Below are 22155 nucleotides of genomic sequence, written 5' to 3' on the forward strand. Positions count from 1 at the left end.
CTGACCTTGCCTGGTTTCCTGCCTCGTGTCCTGCCTTGGCCCTGTCGGACTGACTCCTCGCGGAACCCTTGGATTCGGGACCGGACCTGGATCGCGTTACATGGGTTACCCCCGGGCCCAGCACACAGACCTTCCAACCACCCCCCTCTCCCAATGCTGCACCACTCAAGGAGACAGTGGAACTCCTTATCCGGGTAGCCTTACGACAGCATCTTCTGTAACCTCTGCAAGAGCGGTGCTTTCTCCAGGTCCCACTCGCTGCCCAGACTTGCCCACAATTATCTTCCCCTGCCTCGAAGCCCTGGGCTAACAGCATCAAAAGATATCCCACAACTGGCTCTTCAGGTTTCCCCGATGGAGACACCTTCCCAATAACCGGCCTTAAAATGCTGAGGAAGGGAAGTGATGGGCCCTGGGCTGGAGAGGAAACATGAAGAAAGGAGGGCGGAGGGCGGGGTGGAGTGGAGATGCCTTGGGCCATCATCGAAATACTGAGCATCGCAGCTTAGAGGAGGTGTGTCTCATGGGGGAGCCTGAGACGCCCCGCCCAAGCTGTCTGCTCATATTTAATGTCTTAGCTTCATCTTTCAGACATTGACGGCAGCAAGACGCACCCAGCACAGGTGGGGAAGATCTGAAACAAGGCCTGGAGGATTTACCGAGCAGAGCAATGGGCACTCACTTTCTCCTCCATGCATCTGTCTTTCTAGTGGCGGTGACATTCTTCATGAAAGGTAGGGGTGATAGAAGACTCATTCGTTTGGCTGTGGCAACAGGATCATGCCAACATGGAACCCCAAAGAATCTGGGGTGGGCCTGGATGAGTGGCAATGCTGTAGAATGGGGGGGCCCGGGATGATGAAGTCAGGTAGGGTCTCTCTTGTAGGATCTGTGAAAAGTGTATCTGTTTCATCATGATCTCTGTGGGGGGAAATAGGAATTGAAAATATCAATAGCAGAGTGTCTGGCATGAGATACTCCTGTATTATGGAAGAAGCGATTAAGGTACATAGATGTGCATTGCCTGCATTTGTACGTCACATACACCTATTTACCCATGCCTAAATCCTAGCAGAGGACTAAAGAAACCCTCTAGATTTCAGCTGAATAATCATATGACTCAATTGATTCATTGATAAACACTGCATCAATAATATAGAAAGCCTGAGGGATCAGCCCAATGGCCCATCTTGTCTAGCATCCTGGCCTCACAGTGGCCACCCAGATACTTGTGAGAAACTGGCAAGCAGGAACTGAGCAGTTGCCCCTCCAGTAGCTTCCTGAAACTGGTAATCAGAGGAGGCAGCTAATAGTAATCATGGTATAGCATGTAGTAATCATGGCAATCTAAAGATAAAGCACACCTTGTGTTTAGATAACGCATACATGCGACACTGAAAGCTTTATCTTAGACGACGCATTTCCTGTTTAGGAAGATAACGCCTCCAGTAATGGCGGGGGGTGCAAGGAAGCACAGATCTGGGACTTTTTTCAGAGCAGGAGTGATGATGGCACCTGTCACCTGAGTACCAGAGTAACCTAGGGACTTTCCTTGCTCCAACAAGTGAATGAGGCGATAACAAGGCTTTCAAGTTGTTTGTGACAGATTAGCACAGAGGAAGTCAGAGAACGAGATTCAAACAGATATTTCTTTTATTTTCTGTGGGGTTCTTAACTCGTGCTAGCAGTTTCATTGCTTTGAGCATGAGCTAAACACTTCATTGCAGCTGAATAGGGGTCTTTTGTGGACGCTTATTGTGTTTTACAAGTCAAACCTATGAAGTCTTACTCTGTGAAGACTATGCATAATAATCCACTGGACATTATGCTGTTGCTGTGTATGCAACATGCACACACGCATCTATACCAACCTATCTATCATGGATCAAGACCTGCATCAGGGAAGGACTGTGGCTTAGTGGTAGAGCATCTGTTTTGCCTGCAGGAGGTTCCTGGGTTCATTTTATGGCATCTCCAAGTAGGTCTGGGAGAGAAAATCTGGAGGGATGCTGCCAGCCTGTGTGGACAATGCTGAGCTAGATGGCGCAATGGTCCCACTCTGTATAAAGCTTCTCTGCTCCATTTTTTTACTCTGTCATGAAAATTTGATGAGAATAGTAAGGTTGTTGCACTTCATCATTTAACACTACACCACTGAAGGACACATAAGATGGAGCTTGCAGCCCACAGCCACATTAACACAATTTACTTGTTAAAATAAAAGCATGTGGCCTTATGAACTGGGAGCACCTTTTTAACCTCTCAAAATGTTAGCCACCAATGAGTCTAACCACCTCACAGGAGAACTTGTATCCTTAATTATGGCTCTGGTCTGGGCCATAATTACCCTTGGCTAGTCTTATGCAACCTCTTCTTGATGTAGGAGAAGCTGTTGTCTGCTCTCAAGGATGGTATGTAAGTGGCTACTGAAGTTTGACTTGGTAGACCTGGGTTCAGATCTCTCCTAGCTCTTAAGCTTGTTGTGGGGCATTAGGCCAAGGGCAGGGAACCAGTCCCTTGCCCTCAAATGTTTTGGGACTCCCAGCTCCCATCAGCCTCAGCCATCTCAGTCAATCTCAGGGATGATGGGAGATAGAGTTCAACAACATCCACAAGTTCCTCGCCTTATCACAATTTCTCTGCCTAACCTACCTCACAGGGTTGCTGTGAGGATAAACTGGGAGGATTGCCTCATGTCTGTCACCATGAGCTTCTTAAAAGAAGGGTGGAACGTAAGGCTGGTAATTAAACAGCCCTGACCGAGGGCACAATATGGAGACGATTGGCTTAGGTTTCTTTTCCCAGCCCATCACAAAGGCCCATCGGGGCTGGTTGTGAATCCATCCAAGGGTTTCATTTTATCCTCATCACATCTTTGGGAACGCCAAGAGGTGTGGCGAAAGCAGGAAGCCATGAAACAAGCGCAGACTTGTTCCAGTGTACGGTCTGAAGGCACCCAAGGCCACCACCTTGCTGGAACTATGCAGGTCTGCCTCTGGTCAGGGCCTGGATGGGAGCATAGCTGTCAACTTTTCCCCTTTCTTGCGGGGAATCCTATTCAGAATAAGGAAATTTCCCTTTTAAAAAGGGAAACGTTGACAGCTATGGATAGGAGTCTGCCTCAGAAACAACATGTCTGCCACTTTGGGTTCCATGATGGAAGAAAGGCAGGATACAAATGAAAGGGAGGAAATACGTGAGCTTATCAGGCTGGACCTAACAATCCTAAAAGGGCGCTGAACATCTGTAGTGTCCATCCATGTGTGAGGAGAATTTTACCACAAAACATCTGGAGGAGCGAAAGCCTGCCAAGATTCTCCTCACCTCATGGGCAGACAGCAGAAGCTACAGCTCCCAACATGGATAAGTTAGGCTCTCCTCAACAGGGCAAGTGCAAGGCATTGCACTACCTCTGTCTCTGCCCTATTCCCCTCCTTTTCCTCTCCTCTCCTGATCCCTTCCCTGCTTTTGCCATCACAAAAGAACCAATGCTGGTTCTTCCCTCCCTCCGTGTCTTGCTTCAAGAAGGGCCATGGGGGTCCTTCCACAGTGTGAGGCATTCTGGGCAAGGTGGCTGGGAGACATTTTGTGCCCTTCCAATGTTTACATGGTACTTGAGGCTTTCCCCTCCCTATGTTTAAAGAGCGTTTATAGCGACCATTGAAAAAAACCACAATGGCAGCACAGACACTGGTGGAGGGCGGGGGCAGCAGTGCCCGGAAGTCAATGATGCAAGCAATTGGGAGGTCCTGGGGTGGGGTGCCAGTTCAGATACAGTGGTACGCTTCAGGTTCCAGACTCCGCTAACCCAGAAATAGTACCTCAGGTTAAGAACTTTGCTTCAGGATGTGAACAACAAATGCACGGTGGTGGCGTGGTGGCAGTGGGAGGCCCCATTAGCTAAAGTGGTACCTCAGGTTAAGAACAGTTTCAGGTTAAGAATGGACCTCCAGAATGAATTAAGTTCTTAACCTGAGGTACCACTGTACTTGCCACCCGAGACAACTGTTGCAGCTTCCCTCATGAAAGGACCTGCCCTGCCCCTCAGTAAGTTACAGCTTGGCCATTTGTATTGAGTGCCACACAGAGAGAGACAGCTGAGGACAGCTTTCAGCTTAGGCCACTCATGGTCAAACCCAGCCTGTCCTCTTCTGTTTAAATGTCAAAGAGAAAAAGTCAAGGTCAAGAAGGAAGTCTATAATTACGCCTGTGGCCTGTTTGAATAGATTATTTGTAAATAAAAAATGAAAGCAGCATTTTTATTGACAGTTCCAGGGGTTTTTCTTCCCAAGAGGCGGACTTGTAAAAGGAACCTTCCATGGGCCACACTGAGTTTGCATGTCTACCCACTCACTGTTGCCAGCTGCTGTGGCTTCTCTACCTCTTCACTGCTGCCAACTGTTTGCTTGCCAAGTAGAGCCAATGAGCCGCCAGGCAGTGGCAACTGCATCCCTTCTTCCTCACCCCTTGCTTGCTCTTGACCTCTGGGCCAGAGTGAGAGGCAGGTGACAAATCAGGTCACTATGGTGAGGAGGAGAAGGAGGGAGTCCAGAAGCATTTTGCCAGTGGCCTTCCTGCTGCAATGTGGGTTCTCAGCAGCTGCCCAATCTCACTGGCATTAAATGGGGCCAAACATGTATTTATCTGTCGCATTTATACCCCACCTTTCCTCCAAGGAGCTCCAGGTAGCATACAGAGTTTTCTTCTCACAACAACCCTGTAGGGTAGGCTAGGGCAGGAGAGAGTGATTGATTGGCCCATGTGAGCCAGTGAGCTTCATGGCTGTGAGCTTCATGGGATTGGAACTCTGTTCTCTGAAGCCCCAGCACAACACTCTAACCACTTCTCTGCACTGGCTCTTCACTATCCATTACAAAGAAACCTGTCTGCATGCTCTCCCCGGGGGCTTCTCACCTGGTGTCTAATCTGATGAGTTTCAGGCACCAGACTAAGAGTTTTATTTGACTGGGCATTTAATGAACAGAAAGTTTGATGTTGCCATTTGAGGCTTTATTGACAGGGGTTGTGGTTTACTGATGCTAACTGTTTCTTCTCATTCAATTTTTAATTAATTTATTTTTTTACTAAGGGTCAATATCATTTGACTGATGGTTGATTTTGCTTGTTGTAAACAAAACCTGCTTCAGAAGGGGGAGATTTTGCATGGAGAAGCAGTAAGGGGAGGAGTTGCTTAACCCACTCTTCCTCCAGCTCTTCTTCTTCTTCCTCCTCTTCTTCTTCTTCTTCTTCTTGTCCCCCCCCCCTCAAAAAAAAGGGTGTCCCACAAAACTGGAAAGCTGCATGTTTAGCCTGGTTTTCAGAGAGAGAGGAAAACAGTGGCTTTTGCTCTCAGGGCTTAATTTGTCTCTGGGAGAATTACAGTGGTGGATTATTCAAGTCTCACTGGTATTATGCTTTGCAACACACACCCAGCTGCCCAGTAAACCAGGAGCTGGGGAATTTTTCCCAGCCCAACAGCCGCATTCCCTTCCAGGCAACCTTCTAGCCACATGCCAGGATGGGCGGGGCTGCAAGAAGCAGAAGTGGGCAGAACAACAGATGATAATTTAAGCTTTGGGCAGTGGACCAGTTTCTGCGGACGCTCTCAGCACATGCCTCTTTGTCCTCCATCCAGGCAAGCAAAGGGTTCAAAGGCACCTTCCAGCCAGGCAAAAACACTAAAGGAGGATTCAAAGCCACAGCCAGTGAGGAGTGTCACCTGAGGGGATAGGTGCAATTGGTTGGAGCTGTCAGTTTGGGAATGTGCCCCTTCAAAGACAAGCTACCCCATATTCACACCCTCCAACATTTCTCCTATGAAAATAGGGACATCCAATTCTTTTAGAAAAGAGTAACTGATTACACACACACACACACACACAATCAATATAGGGCTGCCTTCAGATGTCTTCTAAAGGTTGTATCTCCTTGGTTCGAGGGACTCATAACTCCATACCCTCCAACATTTTTCTGATAAAAATAGGGATGTCTTAAGGAAAAGCGGGACATTCCAGGATCAAATTAGAAACTGGGATGGCTTCTATAAATCTCAGATTGTCCCTGGAAAATGGGGATACTTGGAAGGTCTGCATATTTCATATCCTTCCAGAAGGCCTGGAGTTTTGGAGGAGCAGCCGTGGATGCCATGGGGAGAACAGAGAGTGCAGTGGAGCTTGTGACTGAAAGCTGTCCGGGCAGGCCCTGGGGTGCTATTACACAGCTGGGAGCATCTCTATTAATATTAGCCCCACCCTAGGGTGGGGTCTTCTCAGAACCGGAGCAGACACGGCCCTGCAGGAAGAGGGATGGAGGAAAGACAAGGAAGAAGGAACTGGGAGAAGGGAGTGGATGGGGAAGATGACTGCAATGCAAGCAGGATCAATTTGCAGGTGGTCGTTGCAGGGTGGGCAGAAGCAGGCAGAGCCGAGACTGACAAAGGGGCAAAAGCACAGGGGAATGAGGCATAAAGTGAAATGACACTTTAAAAAAAAAACCCTCCTCAGATTTTAGGTTGAGGAAGTATGCACACAAAGGCAGCACAGTGACACACTTTTGCGGGCCTGAGCATGTGCCTGACCTGGCAGACTGCTGGCGCCACCCATGACGTGGAACCGAAATCTGCACTTTGCTCAGCGGCACATTCCTTGCCTGGTGTTAGCGCCCTGTCCAGAGAGAGGGGTGGGGGAGAGAAAAGGAAAGTCCACACAGGGCACAAGGTCAGCACAGGCTTGGTTTGTTTATCGGCCATTTTCCTTTCCCAGGGAAGTTTTTAATGTGTGATATTTTAGTGTTTTTTGGTTTCTATGGAAGCCGCCCAGAGTGGCTGGGGAAACCCAGCCAGATGGGCGGGGTACAAATAATAAATTATTATTATTATATTATTATTCCCAGGGAACTGTTGTTCCGCCGAAAGGCTTAGGGCAGGGCAAGCTGACCTGGGGCCCTCCTAGTGCCCCAGTTCCCATCAGCCCCAGCCATCAACTCAGTGGGCAGGGAAGGGGGGAATCATAGTCCAAAACATCTGGATGACATTTGGCTACCTCTGAGCTAGCAGTATCAGAGAATCCTCTAGCAGAATTCTCAACATGGTTGCAGCTTGGTAAACAAACAGAGCTGCTATGCAGAAAATAATTCCCGATCTCTGTTTATTATCAGAGCCAATAAACTCAGTTTCCAGAGGCAGCTCATGAGAAGAAACCACAGAATAAATAAAAGAATGAGTACAATTTGTTATGCTGCCTCTTTATCATATTAGTGCATGTTTATCACTGCCCTAGCCTTCCCTGTGACACAGGGTGCTGCAGAAATCAAGTTGTTGTTGTTCCTCACATGAGGTAAAGCAAAGCAAAACAGTTACAAGGACAACATGTCTGCTCACAGGTAAATCCCATTGAGTACAATGGGCCTTACCCCTGGGCCAGTGGGTATAGCAGGAAATATAGGAAACGTTGCTGGACTCCAACTCCCATTATCCCCAGCCAGAATGGCCAGTGATCAGGGATGATGGCAGCTGTAGTCCAGCAACATCTGGAAGGCCACAGGTTCCTCATCCCTGGAGTATTGGATTGTGCCTTCCAATATATAAAAAGAACAAAAGCAGCACAGGTTGTCCAAACCCTCGCCAACCAAACAAAATACTCTCTCAGAGAATAAAATATTTAAAACCATCTGCAAATCTTGCTGGATGAGAGTCTCTATGATAAAAAAAAAAATCCATTAAGATTATTGTCAGTCCCCCTTTGACCCTGTGTGGGATTGCCTCCCTATTACTGGAATTTGCCTGCTGGGAGAGACACGAGCTACGGTAGTTTATTTGTTCCGTAAAGTGGTAAGATGTTCCCTGCCCTGTACCACTTCAGACTGCAGAGGGCAGTGTAGTATGCTGAGGTTTGCAAGTTTGAAATTGACTCTTACAGCACACAGAAAACAGGCGTCAGGGAGAAAGGTTCAGGCTGGTGCCTTTTGGACACATTGCAACCCAGTCGCAGCAGCAATGATGTCCTGTTCCACCATGTGTGCATGTTCTAAGATGACAGAGTTGTGCAGAGGACTGTGCTGCATGCTTCCCCCCCCACCCCAAATGCTTTGTATCAGATCTCTGCGCCAGATGTTCCTTCAATCATTTGTATCAGTGTCCAATTCTGTTTGGTATTGAAACAGGAACAGATCGATTCTTTATACACTTGGAGCTGTACTTTACTGACTTCTTAATTAAACAGAACTAATAAATAATATTGCTAAAGTACATAGTACACCCTCCTAAAGTATGTCTTACAACTTACGTGATATCCCAAGAACAGAGTTTGGGAGTACTTGGGTTTTATAGCTAGCCATATATCTGATCTGTTTCAGGGTTTCTTGCCAAATGTCTTCCAGCAGAACATATGAAAGTTGTCAGATGTCAGCGTAAAGGGTCCCGCTCTTTTAACACCAGTCATTCTGCAAATTATAAAAACATGTTTTTGTAGTGTGGGAAACCGATACCAACAGAGCTAGAGGTGTGTTTTTTAATATAAAAAAATTAAGCATTACATTAGCCAAAGGAGGAATTGTTTTGTTCTTTTGCAATGTTATCTCACAACCATCTCTTTCATCAAACATCATTTCTTCAGAAATGCTTGATATCAATTATTTTTGTTGTTGTGGGGCAGTAATGCCTCTGAATACAACTTGCTGGAAACCAAAGGAGAAGGAAAGTGCTGTGTTTCTTGGGTCCTGCATGTGGTTGGCCACTGTGAAAACAGGATGCTGGACTTGATGGGCCAATGACCTGGGCCAATCTTGTTTTCCATTGAGAAAATCAAATGACACCATTTTTTAAAAAAAATTTTTTTTGCTTGGTAATCCTCTCAGTCTAAGAGACATACTAGTTCTGCTACAGGAGAATCGTAAATCTACTTTTCTTTTTGTACATCTTCCCCCTCCCTGCCCTCTCCTTTACAGATGCCCTGGCACTGGAGTGCCACAGCTGCGTCGACTTGGGCGATGGTGGATGCAATGCAGAGAATATGAAGAAAGTGGAGTGCCCGGCATCTACCCACGTCTGCGTGGAAACGGTGGCAGCTGTGGAATGGAGTAAGTAGGCAGCCCGTCATCTTCAGGCTCTAAACCAGGGTCGGGGAAATTTGTGACCTTCCTGCTGTTGGACTTCAGATCCCATCAACCCCAACAGCATGGAGATGGTCAAGGATGATATCTCTATCTTCCACAAAAGGAGAAGCGCCAGAAAAGTTCGGCACTCCAATCCCTTTCCTCTGTTCCAAGTTGGACTGGAGGTGCTGGTTGTAATTGCTCCATGCTCAAAGGAACCGAGCTATTTCACACCTTCCAGGGAGAAGCTGTTGGAGTGAAATCTGAACTACTAACTACTGGCTCAGATTTGAGCTGGACACCCAAAGTTGCTGAGTCCTGCCTTTTGCTCCCTTGAAATGTGCAGTTTAGCCCTCTGAGTAGATCAGCCTTTGGGAAGTGCCTCTTTGTTGTCTCCCTGTGTAACCTCTGCTTGTCCCGTTTGCAGGCCATGGGAAGTTCTCGGTTGGCGAAAAAGGCTGCGGGTTGGGCATGCCAGGTACCAACGACAAAGCAGTAGATGTGCACGGCATTCTGGCCTTCTCTCAGCTGCACCAGTGCAACAGCAGCCACTGCAACACCAAACTGGACATCAAAAACCTGGAGCTGGAACCCATCGGTGAGAATCTGAGTCCCGTGCAGGAATGAAGGTCCTCCTTTGGATGAGAAATGGAGCTTATACCTTCTCATCCTGTTGGGACAAGGAGTTGAGTCAGAATACTGTTGTGAGTTTGGGGAGGGGAGATTAGGCAGTGGCGTAGGAAGGGAGGTGCGGTGGGTGCGGACCGCCCTGGGTGTCATCACTGAGGGGGTGACAAAATGGCTATGGGCTATGTGAGTCTGTGGCATTTTTAACTGTCAGGTTAATTCAGAGAAGCAGTCAGCCCAAAATGAATGCAGAACAGAACAACAAACTATATTGCTGGAATCAAGAGCAAAGACACTGGGTGCCACACCACAGGGGGCAGCATTTACTGTGGGGCCTGCAGCGTGCCCAAGCCACGGATCTCTCCTGGGAGTGACACAGTGGCTCGGGCACCTGCAGGCTCCACACTGCCCAAAATGGCAGCATGGGGCTTGCATCCACTCGCCTCCTCTCCCTCAGCCACCCTGCAGCTGGGGGGGCGGACGGTGGCGAGGCTCAATGCAGTGCGCCCTGCCTCAGTTCGCCCCACCCAATGGGTGGCTTGCCCCGTCCCCGGGCAGAGGGCACATGCGACACTGTGGGCACCTTAGCGGCTAGCTACGCCGCTGGGGTTAGGCTGTATGCCTGATTCCTGATTCCTGGATCCAGCAAGGATTCAGTTGTTGGAATAGCTAGGCCAGCACTGGCTGGAGCAGATGAGAGTTGTAGTCCCAGGTTGGCAAAGTTTGATTTACAGTATGCAGCCAGGTGTTTCATCCATGCTAGTGCCTGTTGCTTTTAAAATATATGTATATGCATCCTTGGTTGCTTCTAGGTAACGAGAGTGCCAGGGTTGCAAATGGCGTGGAATGTTACAGCTGTTACGGCAATGAGTGTTCACTGGACAACTCTACCACAGTCAAATGTTATGACTCTTTCCGGGGCTGTTTCCATGGAAATGTCACAATGAAAGCAGGTAAGGGCTCCGTCGGGGATCTAATCTAGCTATCATTGAATCTGGCTCCACTATGCATTTGCAGGGTGAAGTTCTCACCCTGGACCAGCAGGGGGATATTGTAGATAGTTTTCACTCAGGTCCGCATATGCAAATAAGGGATTGAAAGTGACGTTCAGTGATTAGATAGTTACAGAAAATGGTTACTGTTGCGTTCTAGTGGAGCTCTATATAAGCAGGCTGGCTGAACCCTTCAGTTCAGTTCTGTTCTAGCCTGTGAATAAACAAGAGCTGTTTGAAGAATCACTGTGTCGTCTGATGTGTTCACCCACAACTTAACAGGCCTGGAGAAATTTGGCAGGTCAGATGCTGAAGGTTCGATCGATCAATCTCTTTGGGACAGTCAAGGACCAGCAGTATTCAAAAATGAAACTATAAAAATAGTACCTAACGAAACAAAACAGGGGACCATAACAATACAATTACTAGGAACTGCATCAGGCAATAGAACACTAGGCATCAAAAGCAAAATTATGACTTTGCTAGAATTAGTCCCTGGCAAGTTTTACATGCAGCGGTACAATATCTAGCCACCCTGGAAGGAGTGGATACATTATTCTGATCTGAAATGAGTTTTAAAAAAGGGCTAAAATGCATCCAGACGCCTGGGAGTTTCTGTAAGAGGGTTTCCATAAAACTCTCAAGTGCTGGAGTTTCTTACCTGTAAGTAATCTTGTTGATTTTGCTGGTTTAAGGGGTATGTTGTACCCCAGAGCAAGGGAGGACTTGACTGATGCCTCTTGTTTTTGGGGTGAGAGAAAAACACTGGAGTAAGAGGGTCAGACCTCATGATGTGTTTGACACTGGACTGGATAGATTTGGGCTGAATCAAGCATGTGCAAAAGAGATCAGTTACCCCTCTTCATGCTGCCATTATTTTTATTTATTTATTGAAGTTCTATGCCGCTCTTCATCTGAGGAAAACAGGGCGGTTTACAATATTTTAAAAAACCACAACCCAAAATGAATAACATAGTAACATCGCGATCTTTTCCAGGCAACTTCTCACTGACCAGGCCCCTCAAGGGCTGTGTCCAAGATGAGGACTGCACCAAGGTCACAAAAGGTAGCCCAGCTATCACCGTCATGGGTTCCTGTTGCTCTGGAAGCCTCTGCAATGTCGACCTCTCCAACAAAACTTACTTCGCTCCCAAGATCCCACGACTTGCAGTCATGCCCGGGCAAGGTACCAACGCAACTGTGGCTGCCACCACTGCCGCCACCACCACCACCACAACTTCCGCACGCACTCGCAACAGTGCGCCAGCCCCTTCCACGGCCGGCAAGCCAATCCGTTCCGTTGCTGTGAGCCCACCTTCAAGTAGTCGTGACAACCATGACCATGACCACGACCATGACCACGACCATGACCATGATCATGACCACAGTGAGAGCCCAGTGAGAGATGGGAACAGAGACACTGCTGTGAAAGTTGAAGGGCGTCAGAGCCAACATCCTACAAAGGGGGGTGCTGCAGGCTTGGGGGCGTCAGTCTTCCTGTCCTTGTTGCTGGCTGGGTTGCTCCTTTGAATGAAAGGAGAAGAGATAGTGTTCAACCTCCTTCCTTTCCCCCTTGCTGTTTCAGTCTTGCCCAAATACATTTGGCCCTTGTCTTTTCATACAACTTCCCCTACTCGAATTAGGCTTCTGCCTACACATGCTTTGAAACCACCGGTTTTGCAGTTCACATGATAAATGCTCTTGCATAACACACTTTGCTTATTGGAAGCATGCCCTTATTTGCACACTTCTTCTTCATATTTTTTTAAACCTTGCTTTCCTCGCAGACACCTTGTAGCACATGACAAGGGGTAGCTGGAACTTGCAGCCATTTTACAAGGCAAAGTTCTTCTGTGTTATGCTTAATGTGTATCCTAAGTCAGTTCTGCACTGAGAAAGCAAAATCGAGTTCCATTTGTGTGAGAGCCTTTTCATGGGCTCATGACATTGTGTTTGGTGCCAAAACAATGGCAGCCATTTTGTACCCATCTTTCTCGATGGCGTTTACCTTGAGTCATTCTTTAGCTCACCAAATAAGTTTTCTCTCATGGTCGAGAGGCACTGCTCTCCTATGCTCCACCTGTATCAGTGTACACTATCAGATTGTTATCAGAGGGCTGTATTATCTCATGCGGGCTTTGGGGGCTGACAGAGGGCTGCTAAGTTGGCCTCCAGTGGCCAGACAAATGCAAGTCTTAAGGCAAGATAGTCTGATGGACTGCCAGATTTCCTTGGAATCCATGAAGATAATTTGCCTTTTCCAGAGTGTGATATGAATAGTTCCTGGAGGTCTATATATAACCATTCTAGGGCTGGGCGATATATCAATATATAATCCAAAACTGGCTTGAAGTCCATATCATGATATCAGCTTCATAGTTTTTGATCTGGCAATATATTGCAAATCATGGTGTGTGTGTGTGTGCTATGCAAAAATCGCAATGGGGGAAAACCGTGAAGCCAGCCAGTGCCTCTACGTAGCTCCATCCTTATTTCAGCCATTGGGATATATCCGTATATCGCAATGTCTACTTGGTGATATATTGCGATGTTGAAAACCAGATATCGCCCAGCCCTAAACCATGCTGAACTCTTCCAACTTTTAGCGTTTGAGCATCGGTTGGGTTAGGAACCAGCTAGAGTGACTGCTTCCTTTCTCTCCCAATTCTGTGCATTGCTGAGTAACAGTGCATCCCCATTCGCTCTCATGCATATGTTCTCCCTTTCTCTAATGAAGGCCACCAACTTGGATGGCTTCAAAAGAGAATTGGACAACTTCATGGAGGGTAAGGTAATGTTCTACCTCCAGTGTTGGCCACTGTGAGAATAGGGTGCTGGAGCAGATGGACCTTTAGCCTAATCCTGCAGGGCTCTTCTTATGTTCAGCTAGATGCTATGGAAATCTTTCATAGTAACAGTAATAATTTAGATCAAAGGGCCACTGTTTCCATTTCCTTTCCTTCCCAGTATTTTATCTTTTTAGCATTTGACAGAGGTCAGAAAAAATATGTTTTGGGTTAACAACAAAAACACAAAGCTATGAAAAAGACTGAGCTGTTGATATGGGACCCAGCGATTTAGCTATTATTATTATTAATGCTGGATTTCAAAATACATCTGCAATCCTGGATGCAGAGAGGATTGAGTCCAGTTTAGGGCTGAAACAATAAAGCTGCCTTCGCCAACCTGGTGCCCTCCAGATGTTTGGGGTAGAAATTCCCATGAGCCTCAGCCAGCACATGTAATCCAAGCTGGAGGGCAACAGGCTGGCAAAGTTTGAGATAAAGAAATGGCAAGATTTCAAAATTAGGAGCTCTTTCCCTTGGGGGTTTGATCCTGAAATATGACAAGTTCGCAAATCATAATCTGAAATATATTGAGTTCAGCTTTTCACCTGTTCAAGGGAAACTTTCCTGACTGGTTCAATTAATGACGCTCATCTAAATTTTGCTAAAGTGAAGTCAGGTGCTGTCATATACTGACGGCCACCGAATTGAGTGCTGCTCCTACTTGTGTGGATATAAATTGAAATGATGATGATAACAATGCAGAATTTTCAGAAACTTATACTCAAATATTTTCACATCCAGAGAATATACATCATCATTGGGACACGATTCCTGCATTGCAGGGGATTGGAGTAGATGACTCTTGGCGTCTCGTCCAACTCTACGATTCTATGATTTGCAGAGGGTCATTGTGAGGTGCTGAGGGGAAAAGTCCACTCCAGTTGTTGTTGGATTCAAACATGAACCAACAAAAAACACACATTTAAACTCAGACCAAGTCAGTGCAGCCCCAGATCAACGGATCAGACCATCAGTTGCATTTGGAGAAGATTCAGATAGTTGCCTCACCCCCAACCTCACCTCACTCACATACATGTACAGTAGCCCTTAATTTAGGAATTCCCTCTGTTAAAATGTTTGACGCTCTCTTCCAGAACACTGTTTTATGCCATATTCTCATGGGGAAACATATCAGATTTCCAGCAGTTCTTTAAAATGTAGCCAGTTTCATAGCTATAAGTCAGGAATGGGGACCTGTGACCTTCCAGGTGTTGTGGAGTTCCAACTCCCATCAGCCTCAGCCAGCGTGTCTGGTGGTCAGTGATGGTGGGTGTTGTAGTCTGCCAACATCTGGACAGCCAAACGCTACCCAGCCCTGCTCCAAGTGGTAGGAAAGGTTGCTGCTCCTTTCTCCCACATGTAGAAAGCTTTTTATGTTTTTGTGGTGCTTTTTAATATATATAAATATTATTGCAAGTCTCACATTGTGTATTTGAAGGGTAGATTATAAACATAAATAGTAAATCGATAAATGCAGAGTAAGCCCATTAAGGGTGGTAGACCACACCCTCCAACATTTCATCAATGAAGACAGGGATGTCCTATTCCATAATAATAATAATTTTACTATTTATATCCCAACCATTAGACTGGGTTGCTCCAGCCACTCTGGGCAGCTTCCAACATATATAAAAACATAATAAAACATTAAACTTTTAAAAAAGACCTTCGCTATATAGGGCTGCCTTCAGATGACTCGGGGGGCAGATAACATCATACCTTCCAACATTTCTCTGATGAAAATAGGGAAACATGGGACATTCTGGGATCAAATCAGAAACTGGGATGGCTTCTGTAAATCCAGGATTGTCTCTGGAAAACAGGAACAATTGGAGGGTCTGGACTGGAAGGAATGTAGGCACACAGCACATCAGAAAGTTCTCTCAAGAAAACGCCACAGAAATGGAAGAGAGAGGCACCAAACTGGGGCCAGGCAAGACACACAAGATGGTGGGAAAGCTGTGACTTTTGGACACTAGTTCCCATCAGCCCCGGCCAACATGGCCAGTGTTCAGGGGTGATGGGAATTGGAGTCAAACAACAGCTGGGGGTCCAGAGGTTTCCCACTCCTACTGTTCTGTTTGCTATAAAGCCCTCAGAGTCTTAAGATAATTTTCCTAAAGACCCCCAAGCTGCCTCTTCAAAAAGGGTTGCTCACATCCAAGAGAAATATTGCACTGAAGAAGTATTTTAACCATAAGTTCCTGGACTATACTTTTTAAATAATGCTTTCTGCAGGCCATATCCACCACTTGTTGAATCTCTCTGACAACCCTTTGCTGTGTAACACAGTCCTTCCTGATCTCAGTTTCTTGGGGTCCTCAGGGATCTAGACATGTAAATGAATCAGCAGCTTGTCTTCTATTGCAATTAGTTTCTGATTCCTCTCTTGTCAAGGTTGGGAATATCAAGGGAAGCATGAGCTGGAGAAGGTGGAACAAATAAAGATATTGCACTTTGGCTGATGGAAGTCTGCAGTCTACCATTTTTTTAAAAAGAAAAAAATTAAATGTGTGGGGAGCTGGGAGACCCATATCAAGCTACAAGGAAGGGCTGCCCACTTGTGGCAGGCTGAGGGCAAGTCAGGTCGAGGGAGCAATTTTGGAAGGGAGCTGGGTAGAATCAACATCAGACTTCAAGGAAGGCCTGCACAGGCCATGGAGTGCTCACCTGTGCCCTAAAGAGTGGTTTTCACATGATGGGCTGGTGAAACGATGTTGAGAAGCTTGTTTGTATTGTTCCATGCACTCCAATCTCTGAGTGGTTAGACTCCAGAGCAAACCCAGGGTTTCCATGGAATGAAGGTCCATGGAGACTGTGATGCTTTTATACATATATACATACATACATACATACATACATACATACATACATACAGCCTGAGCATAGAATAGAGGGGAATCATGGTAGATCTTGGCTCCCCATGACTATACATTCACAAGGAGATCTCCAAGCCACAACTGTGGGTCCAGGACTGAGGAAGACAAGCTTATGTGTCTCCAGCTTCCAAAAACAGCCCAAACTCTCACACACTGCCTCCCATTCTATTGTTCTCCATCCTAGGATGATGTGACAGGTGAGGTGGGAAATGGCCCAGCCATTTGTCTCTATGGCAGCAGGGCAACACTTTTGGTCATGTAAATGGTGGTACCTTTATCTTACAGCTGGTTGGACTGGTTCAGTAGGTTTCCTCATAGATTCTAAACTCGCAGAGACATGATCACAGGTTTGGAAGAAACCCATGGGAAGAACCCCACCCAGAAATCTTATAACAATGTTATATGTCTTACCTGACCTCTATGCTGTCAAGGACAGTATACACACTCGTTTTATATTGTAAGTGAGGTTAGGGTGATTGACAGCGAGAGAGAAAAGTTCCCCACCTTGATCGAGAAGGTGTTGTCAGTTCTCTCCTGAAACACACCAAAGCTTCAGGATTTGGGTGGGGGGGCGTTGAACAGTTCCTTGGCAAACGGAGCAATGCTGGATCCATTCCCTTGAGGTAGAAATTGCTGATATCCAGTTCCAGTGCAAACCTGCCTCCCCCGCTCAAGTTTCAGTTTCACACCTTTTGCTTTTAATGTGGCCTGTGGTTGACAGACCCCTGCTGCGTCCTCACACTTCACACAAGCCAGCGCAGCTGAATAGAGGAGACTATTCAAACCACTTCCTGAGCAAGTTTCAGGTCTCGACATGAGTTTAACTAGTATATGTATATAAATAAACACAGAGACACAAACACAAACACAATAATCAAAAAAAGAAAAGTTTAGCTAGATCTCAGGTGCTGGGTCCTTTTTTGAAAGGGGTAGAAGCACACAGTGCTTTTTCTGGGGGGGACACAGGGGTACGCATACCCCTAAACATTTCGTGAATCTAAGTCTGGCCTCATTGACGGGAAATATTTCAATATGAGTAGGAAAATGAGATAGAGAAAACACAGGAAGCATACTTTTTTGTTTTGTTTTATTTTGTTTTGTTTTGTTTTGTTCTGTTTTAGCAAGCAGCTGATGTGGCAATGGGAACTGGTCGTTTTTTCCCATTGGATCAAGAGTAGCTTGGGGATGATTCAGAGCTGGCAGAGAGGAAAGGCTTAAAATAATGCCCCACCCACCCGTAATTCTCACACCAATCTCCTGGTGCGGGTTGGGAAAAAAGGAAACAAATAAAATTGACAGATTTGCCCATCCTTAGTTGTGGCACATGTGTGGTGTCCTCCATTAACAGTTTCTACAGTTTGCAGGTGTGCCCATGGTCCGCAAAGGGTTGGCAACCCCAGTGTGTCCCATTAGTGCTTCTAAAGTAAGGACCAGCAATTTCATTTTATTTACTATGCTTATATCTTCCTTTCCTTCCACCATGGAACTCAAGTTAACATAGACAGAGTTCCTGGCTGGCCTCCCAACCAGGCACTGATCAGACACCGGACCAGCTTACCTTGACCAAGGGTTGCTGCATTAAGGTCCCCGAAGAGCCCACCTTGGTCACCAGTGGGATGGAACCTCCTCACTGAGAGGTGCCACCAGATCCCTCAATGGCCCTGTTTAATGACAGAACGAGGGTATGGGAAAATACATAAGAAGATCCATTCGCTACCATTCTGCTCCCCACAGTAGCCAATGAGGTGCCTCCAGGGAGTCCACAAAAATAGCCCCCACCCCATATTGTATCTGAAGTTAGAGGCTCCAATGAGCTCTCATGAATCTGTCTAATCCCTTGAAAACTAATGGAACTAGTCACCATTGCATCTTGTGGCAGGGAGTTCCATAGGTTAAAGCCCACAAGACTCCTGCCTTCCTCATGGCGAAGGCTCCACAATCCCCTGATCATTTCATTTGCTCTTTTCAGCACCTTTCCAGCTTGGGATGGGGTGTTCCCAATTGTGCACGCTATTCCAAATTTGGTCACAACAACCTTTCATTGGGTCAAATGTCGGTAAAGACAAACTAAACAAATCCCAGGGTGATTCTTCACAGGACAAGCCTGATTTATATGACTTTTACAAAGATTAAGGTGAGCAGGAATTATTGGCAAGATTCAAATAGCTCCCAAAGAGGGCAGAACAATCTCAGGCTCACATTAAGCCAGGAATGGAGATCAGCTAACATATTGGCTGCAATATCAAAAGAGCGCTTAGCTAAGGAAGAGGGAAAGAGACAACAGGGTAAATACAAAAAGGGGGTAAAAATGAATGACATGCCCACAGCGTACCTGGAAACTCTGCCATGGCCAACCAATCAGAGACTGTGCTGCTGCTGCTGCCCAAATGCTGTCCACCAATGGAGGGAGCCAATGAGCTTACAATGACGGAGAAACACATCAGGCACACAACCCTTTATCACAGGAGAGAGGATCCTATGATCCTCCAGGAGTTATTGGACTCCAAGTCCCATCAGCCCCGACCAGCACAGCCAATCAGGGATGATGGGAGTTGGAGTCAAACAAGATCTGGAGGGCCACAGGTTTCCACCCCAAAAAATAATATGGTGCATTACATCAGCCCTCATGACATAGCCAACAATGGCCCTAGTACTGCCTGTCCCCAACTATCCCTAAGGCAGGGACTGGCAGAAAAAGGCAACCAAAATCCATTAATTTGTGTGATATATTTGTCGTTATTCTACTGCATTAATTGTATGATTCCAGTTACCGCAATCTGGTTCATCTGGAAAAGAAGCAAAGCATTGGAGGCTCTCTGATTGGCTTGATTTATGTATGACACAGGTGGTTAAGGGGCTGTCAGGAGGGACTTGCTGGATCAGACCAAAGGCATCCTGGTCTCAGTGGCCAGCCTGGGGGAAGGCCTGCAGGCAGGAGCTGAGTGCAACAATGCTTGTCTCACCTGTGATTCCTAGCAGCTGGTTTTCAGAGGCAGGCTGCCTCCGACAGTGGAAGTAGCATGGCTAGTAGCAAATAGCCATTGACAGCCTTAGCCCACCCCTGAGGAGGAAAATGGTATAGTAGGAAATAAGAGCATAAGGCCAAACTGGACCATGGTCTACAGGGAGGGCTGGGAATGCCCCCTGCCTGAAACCCCGCAGCCAGGGGTTTATTTATTTACTTACCGGTATTTATACATACGTACATACATACATACATACACTACCCATCTGGCTGGGTTCCCCCAGCCACATTGGGCAGCCCCCAACAGAATATTAAAAACACAATCAAACATCAAACATTAAAAACTTCCCTAAAAAGGGCTGCCTTCAGATGTCTTCTAAAAGTCAGATAGTTGTTTCTTTCCTTGACATCTGATGGGAGGGCTTTCCACAGGGTGGGCACCACTACCAAGAAGGCCCTCTGCCTGGTTCCCTGTAACCTCACTTCTCGCAGTGAGGGAACCGCCAGAAGGCCCTCAGAGCTGGACCTCAGTGTCCAGGCTGAATGATGGGGGTGGAGATGCTCCTTCAGGTATACTGGGCTGCATAAGACAAACCGTAAAACAATTTTATAAAAATAAAAAAATCAAGAAAATTTTAAAAAATGAACTTTTATTGTAACATGCAGCAAAACCCAAATTCCTCACATTCTTTCATTTTATGGTAGTAGGACACTTCCTAGTTTAGGTGGGGAAAGTAATAAAAGGAGAGCAGCGAAATGCGGGAAGAGTGTAATGAAGTCTAACAAAGCGTAACCTCCAACATTTCTCCGATGAAAATAGGGATGTCCCAAGGAAAAGCAGGAGATCCTGGGATCAAATCAGAAACTGTGACAGCTTTTGTAAATCTGGGAATCATTGGAGACAACTCCTAGGGGCCGTGGGGGCTTTGACCCCCCCCCCAAAGTTGATAGGAATTCCCATTCAAATGCTGTGTGCACACTGTGTTGTGTGATCAATTATGTGGGGCAGGGCTTACCTGCCCCCCCACAATATTTTATTCAGGTTGGCACCCCTGCCAGGAATGTCCCTGGAAAATAGGGAAACTTGGAATAACTGACAAAGTTCTGGCTTTTCCCATGATGGCTATTATATTAGGTTTTCTTGTTGTTTTGAAATATCATATATCAAATTCTTCTTTTTCTTTAAGGCTGGGTGTGAGTGTGCCCCTGCCTTGCTGGTGCCCTAAGCACTTGCTTAGCCTGCCTATTGGGTACCCCAACATGGCTGCAGTCAGAACTGGCGGCGCCAATCACTTTGGCCACTGCTGAGATAGATGCGCCCTTGGCCTGAATGGGTAAAAGGAATCTTCCCATGTCCCTGTACTAACTGGGGTAGAAAGAGGAAGGAAGAGAAAAGGCCAGCAAAACAGAACAAAGCATGATGGGGGGGGGGGGAGTTGCAATGCTGCCTTGGCTTGATCTAGAAGTGCTTCTCCATCCTATTTATAGGGATGTGTGTGGGCTGGCTGTTGTTACTCAAGCTCAAACTACACATGACTTCAGCAGGACTTCCAGTCATGTGTTGGGATTTTTCTTCTTCCTCCTAGTCTCTCTCTGTCTTTCTCTATCTTACTTGCCTAGTAAGAGAGGCTTGCCTAGGCTGCAATCATGATTGAGAGACTAATCTGGGGATGAGGGTTGATAGAGAGGCATCTCAACCCTCTCCCTTCTGCCTCTTTTCTATCTCTGGCTGCTACACGAGGAGAACAATAATGGGTACCAGTCAATTTCTCCCATTAACTCAAGAGTAGCTATGGGGTCGTTTGGTGCCGGCAGAGAGAAAAGGGTTAAAGCACCACCGCCATCGACAGCACTTGTGGGTACCTTGCTTGAGATAAGAAAACGCTGTTGGGGAGAACAGGGAGGGGAATCCGATATGAATAATCTCATGCGTAGTTTGAGATTAATCATCTCAGTAGTGATGAGGTGGAAAGAGCAATATTTATATCTTATGTCTCCCAGAGCAGAGCCCTGGCATTAGGAAAAGGTCCTAGGGTTAAGCCTTTGCCATAACAAAAGCCGTTCTGTTCCTGTGAAAAGTCTACACCCAAGCAAGGAGAGAGAGAGTGTGTGCGCTAGGCAACATCCCTTGGTCACCATCCCCGTCACTCTCCAATTTGTAGAGGGCAAAGTTCAAGAAGGGCTGTAGCTTGGTTGGAGACCATCTGCTCTGCATGTACATCTCAGGTTCAATTTTCAGAAATTTCAGGTATGGATGGGTGACTCCAACCATTTCTGTTTCTCTTAGTTTCTCATTTTCCCCATCTTAAGTCCAGTTCTCTACATTTCCACCTCAGTTTGTGGCAACTCAAAAAAGGGGCCTTTACAGTGGTGGCTCCCTGCTTATGAAATGCTCTCCCCAGGGAGGCACGCTTGGCTCCATCACTTCCAACTTTGAGTCACCAGGCAAAAACATTTCTATTCAGCCAAACATTTAGATAATTTTAGATAGTGCAGCCTCCTTTAATGGGCATGTGTTAGATCGGCTTTTATGTATATGAATGTTCTGAGATTATAGTTGTTTTAATTTTTGTATTGTTTACTTTTTGTAAAAAGAGAAAGGGACTAATAAGTGTAATAAATCATAATCTATGACTTAGATGGGCTCCCCCTTTTTATCAATTTACTCTATCAGTTGGGTGTAGGTTTTTCATGTGAGCAGAAAGCTCATATAGGACTGAAGCCAAAACCAAACCCACATGTCTGACTGACAC

At 46.4% G+C, this 22155-nt stretch overlaps 1 protein-coding gene across 1 annotated transcript; it reads left to right on the forward strand.

The window, feature by feature from the left end:
* Window positions 1-475: 475 nt before the first annotated feature.
* LOC310768200 (ly6/PLAUR domain-containing protein 3-like) lies at window positions 476-16024 on the forward strand. The gene is made up of 5 exons (XM_083625956.1): window positions 476-734; window positions 8944-9075; window positions 9518-9688; window positions 10530-10670; window positions 11707-16024. Exons 1-5 carry the CDS (start codon window positions 671-673, stop codon window positions 12237-12239), a joined length of 1041 nt encoding a protein of 346 aa, XP_083482082.1. The 5' UTR covers window positions 476-670; the 3' UTR covers window positions 12240-16024.
* The last annotated feature ends 6131 nt before the right edge of the window (window positions 16025-22155 follow it).

Source organism: Podarcis filfolensis (genome assembly GCF_964270895.1).
Source record: "Podarcis filfolensis genome assembly, chromosome: 8".
NCBI lineage: Eukaryota > Metazoa > Chordata > Lepidosauria > Squamata > Lacertidae > Podarcis > Podarcis filfolensis.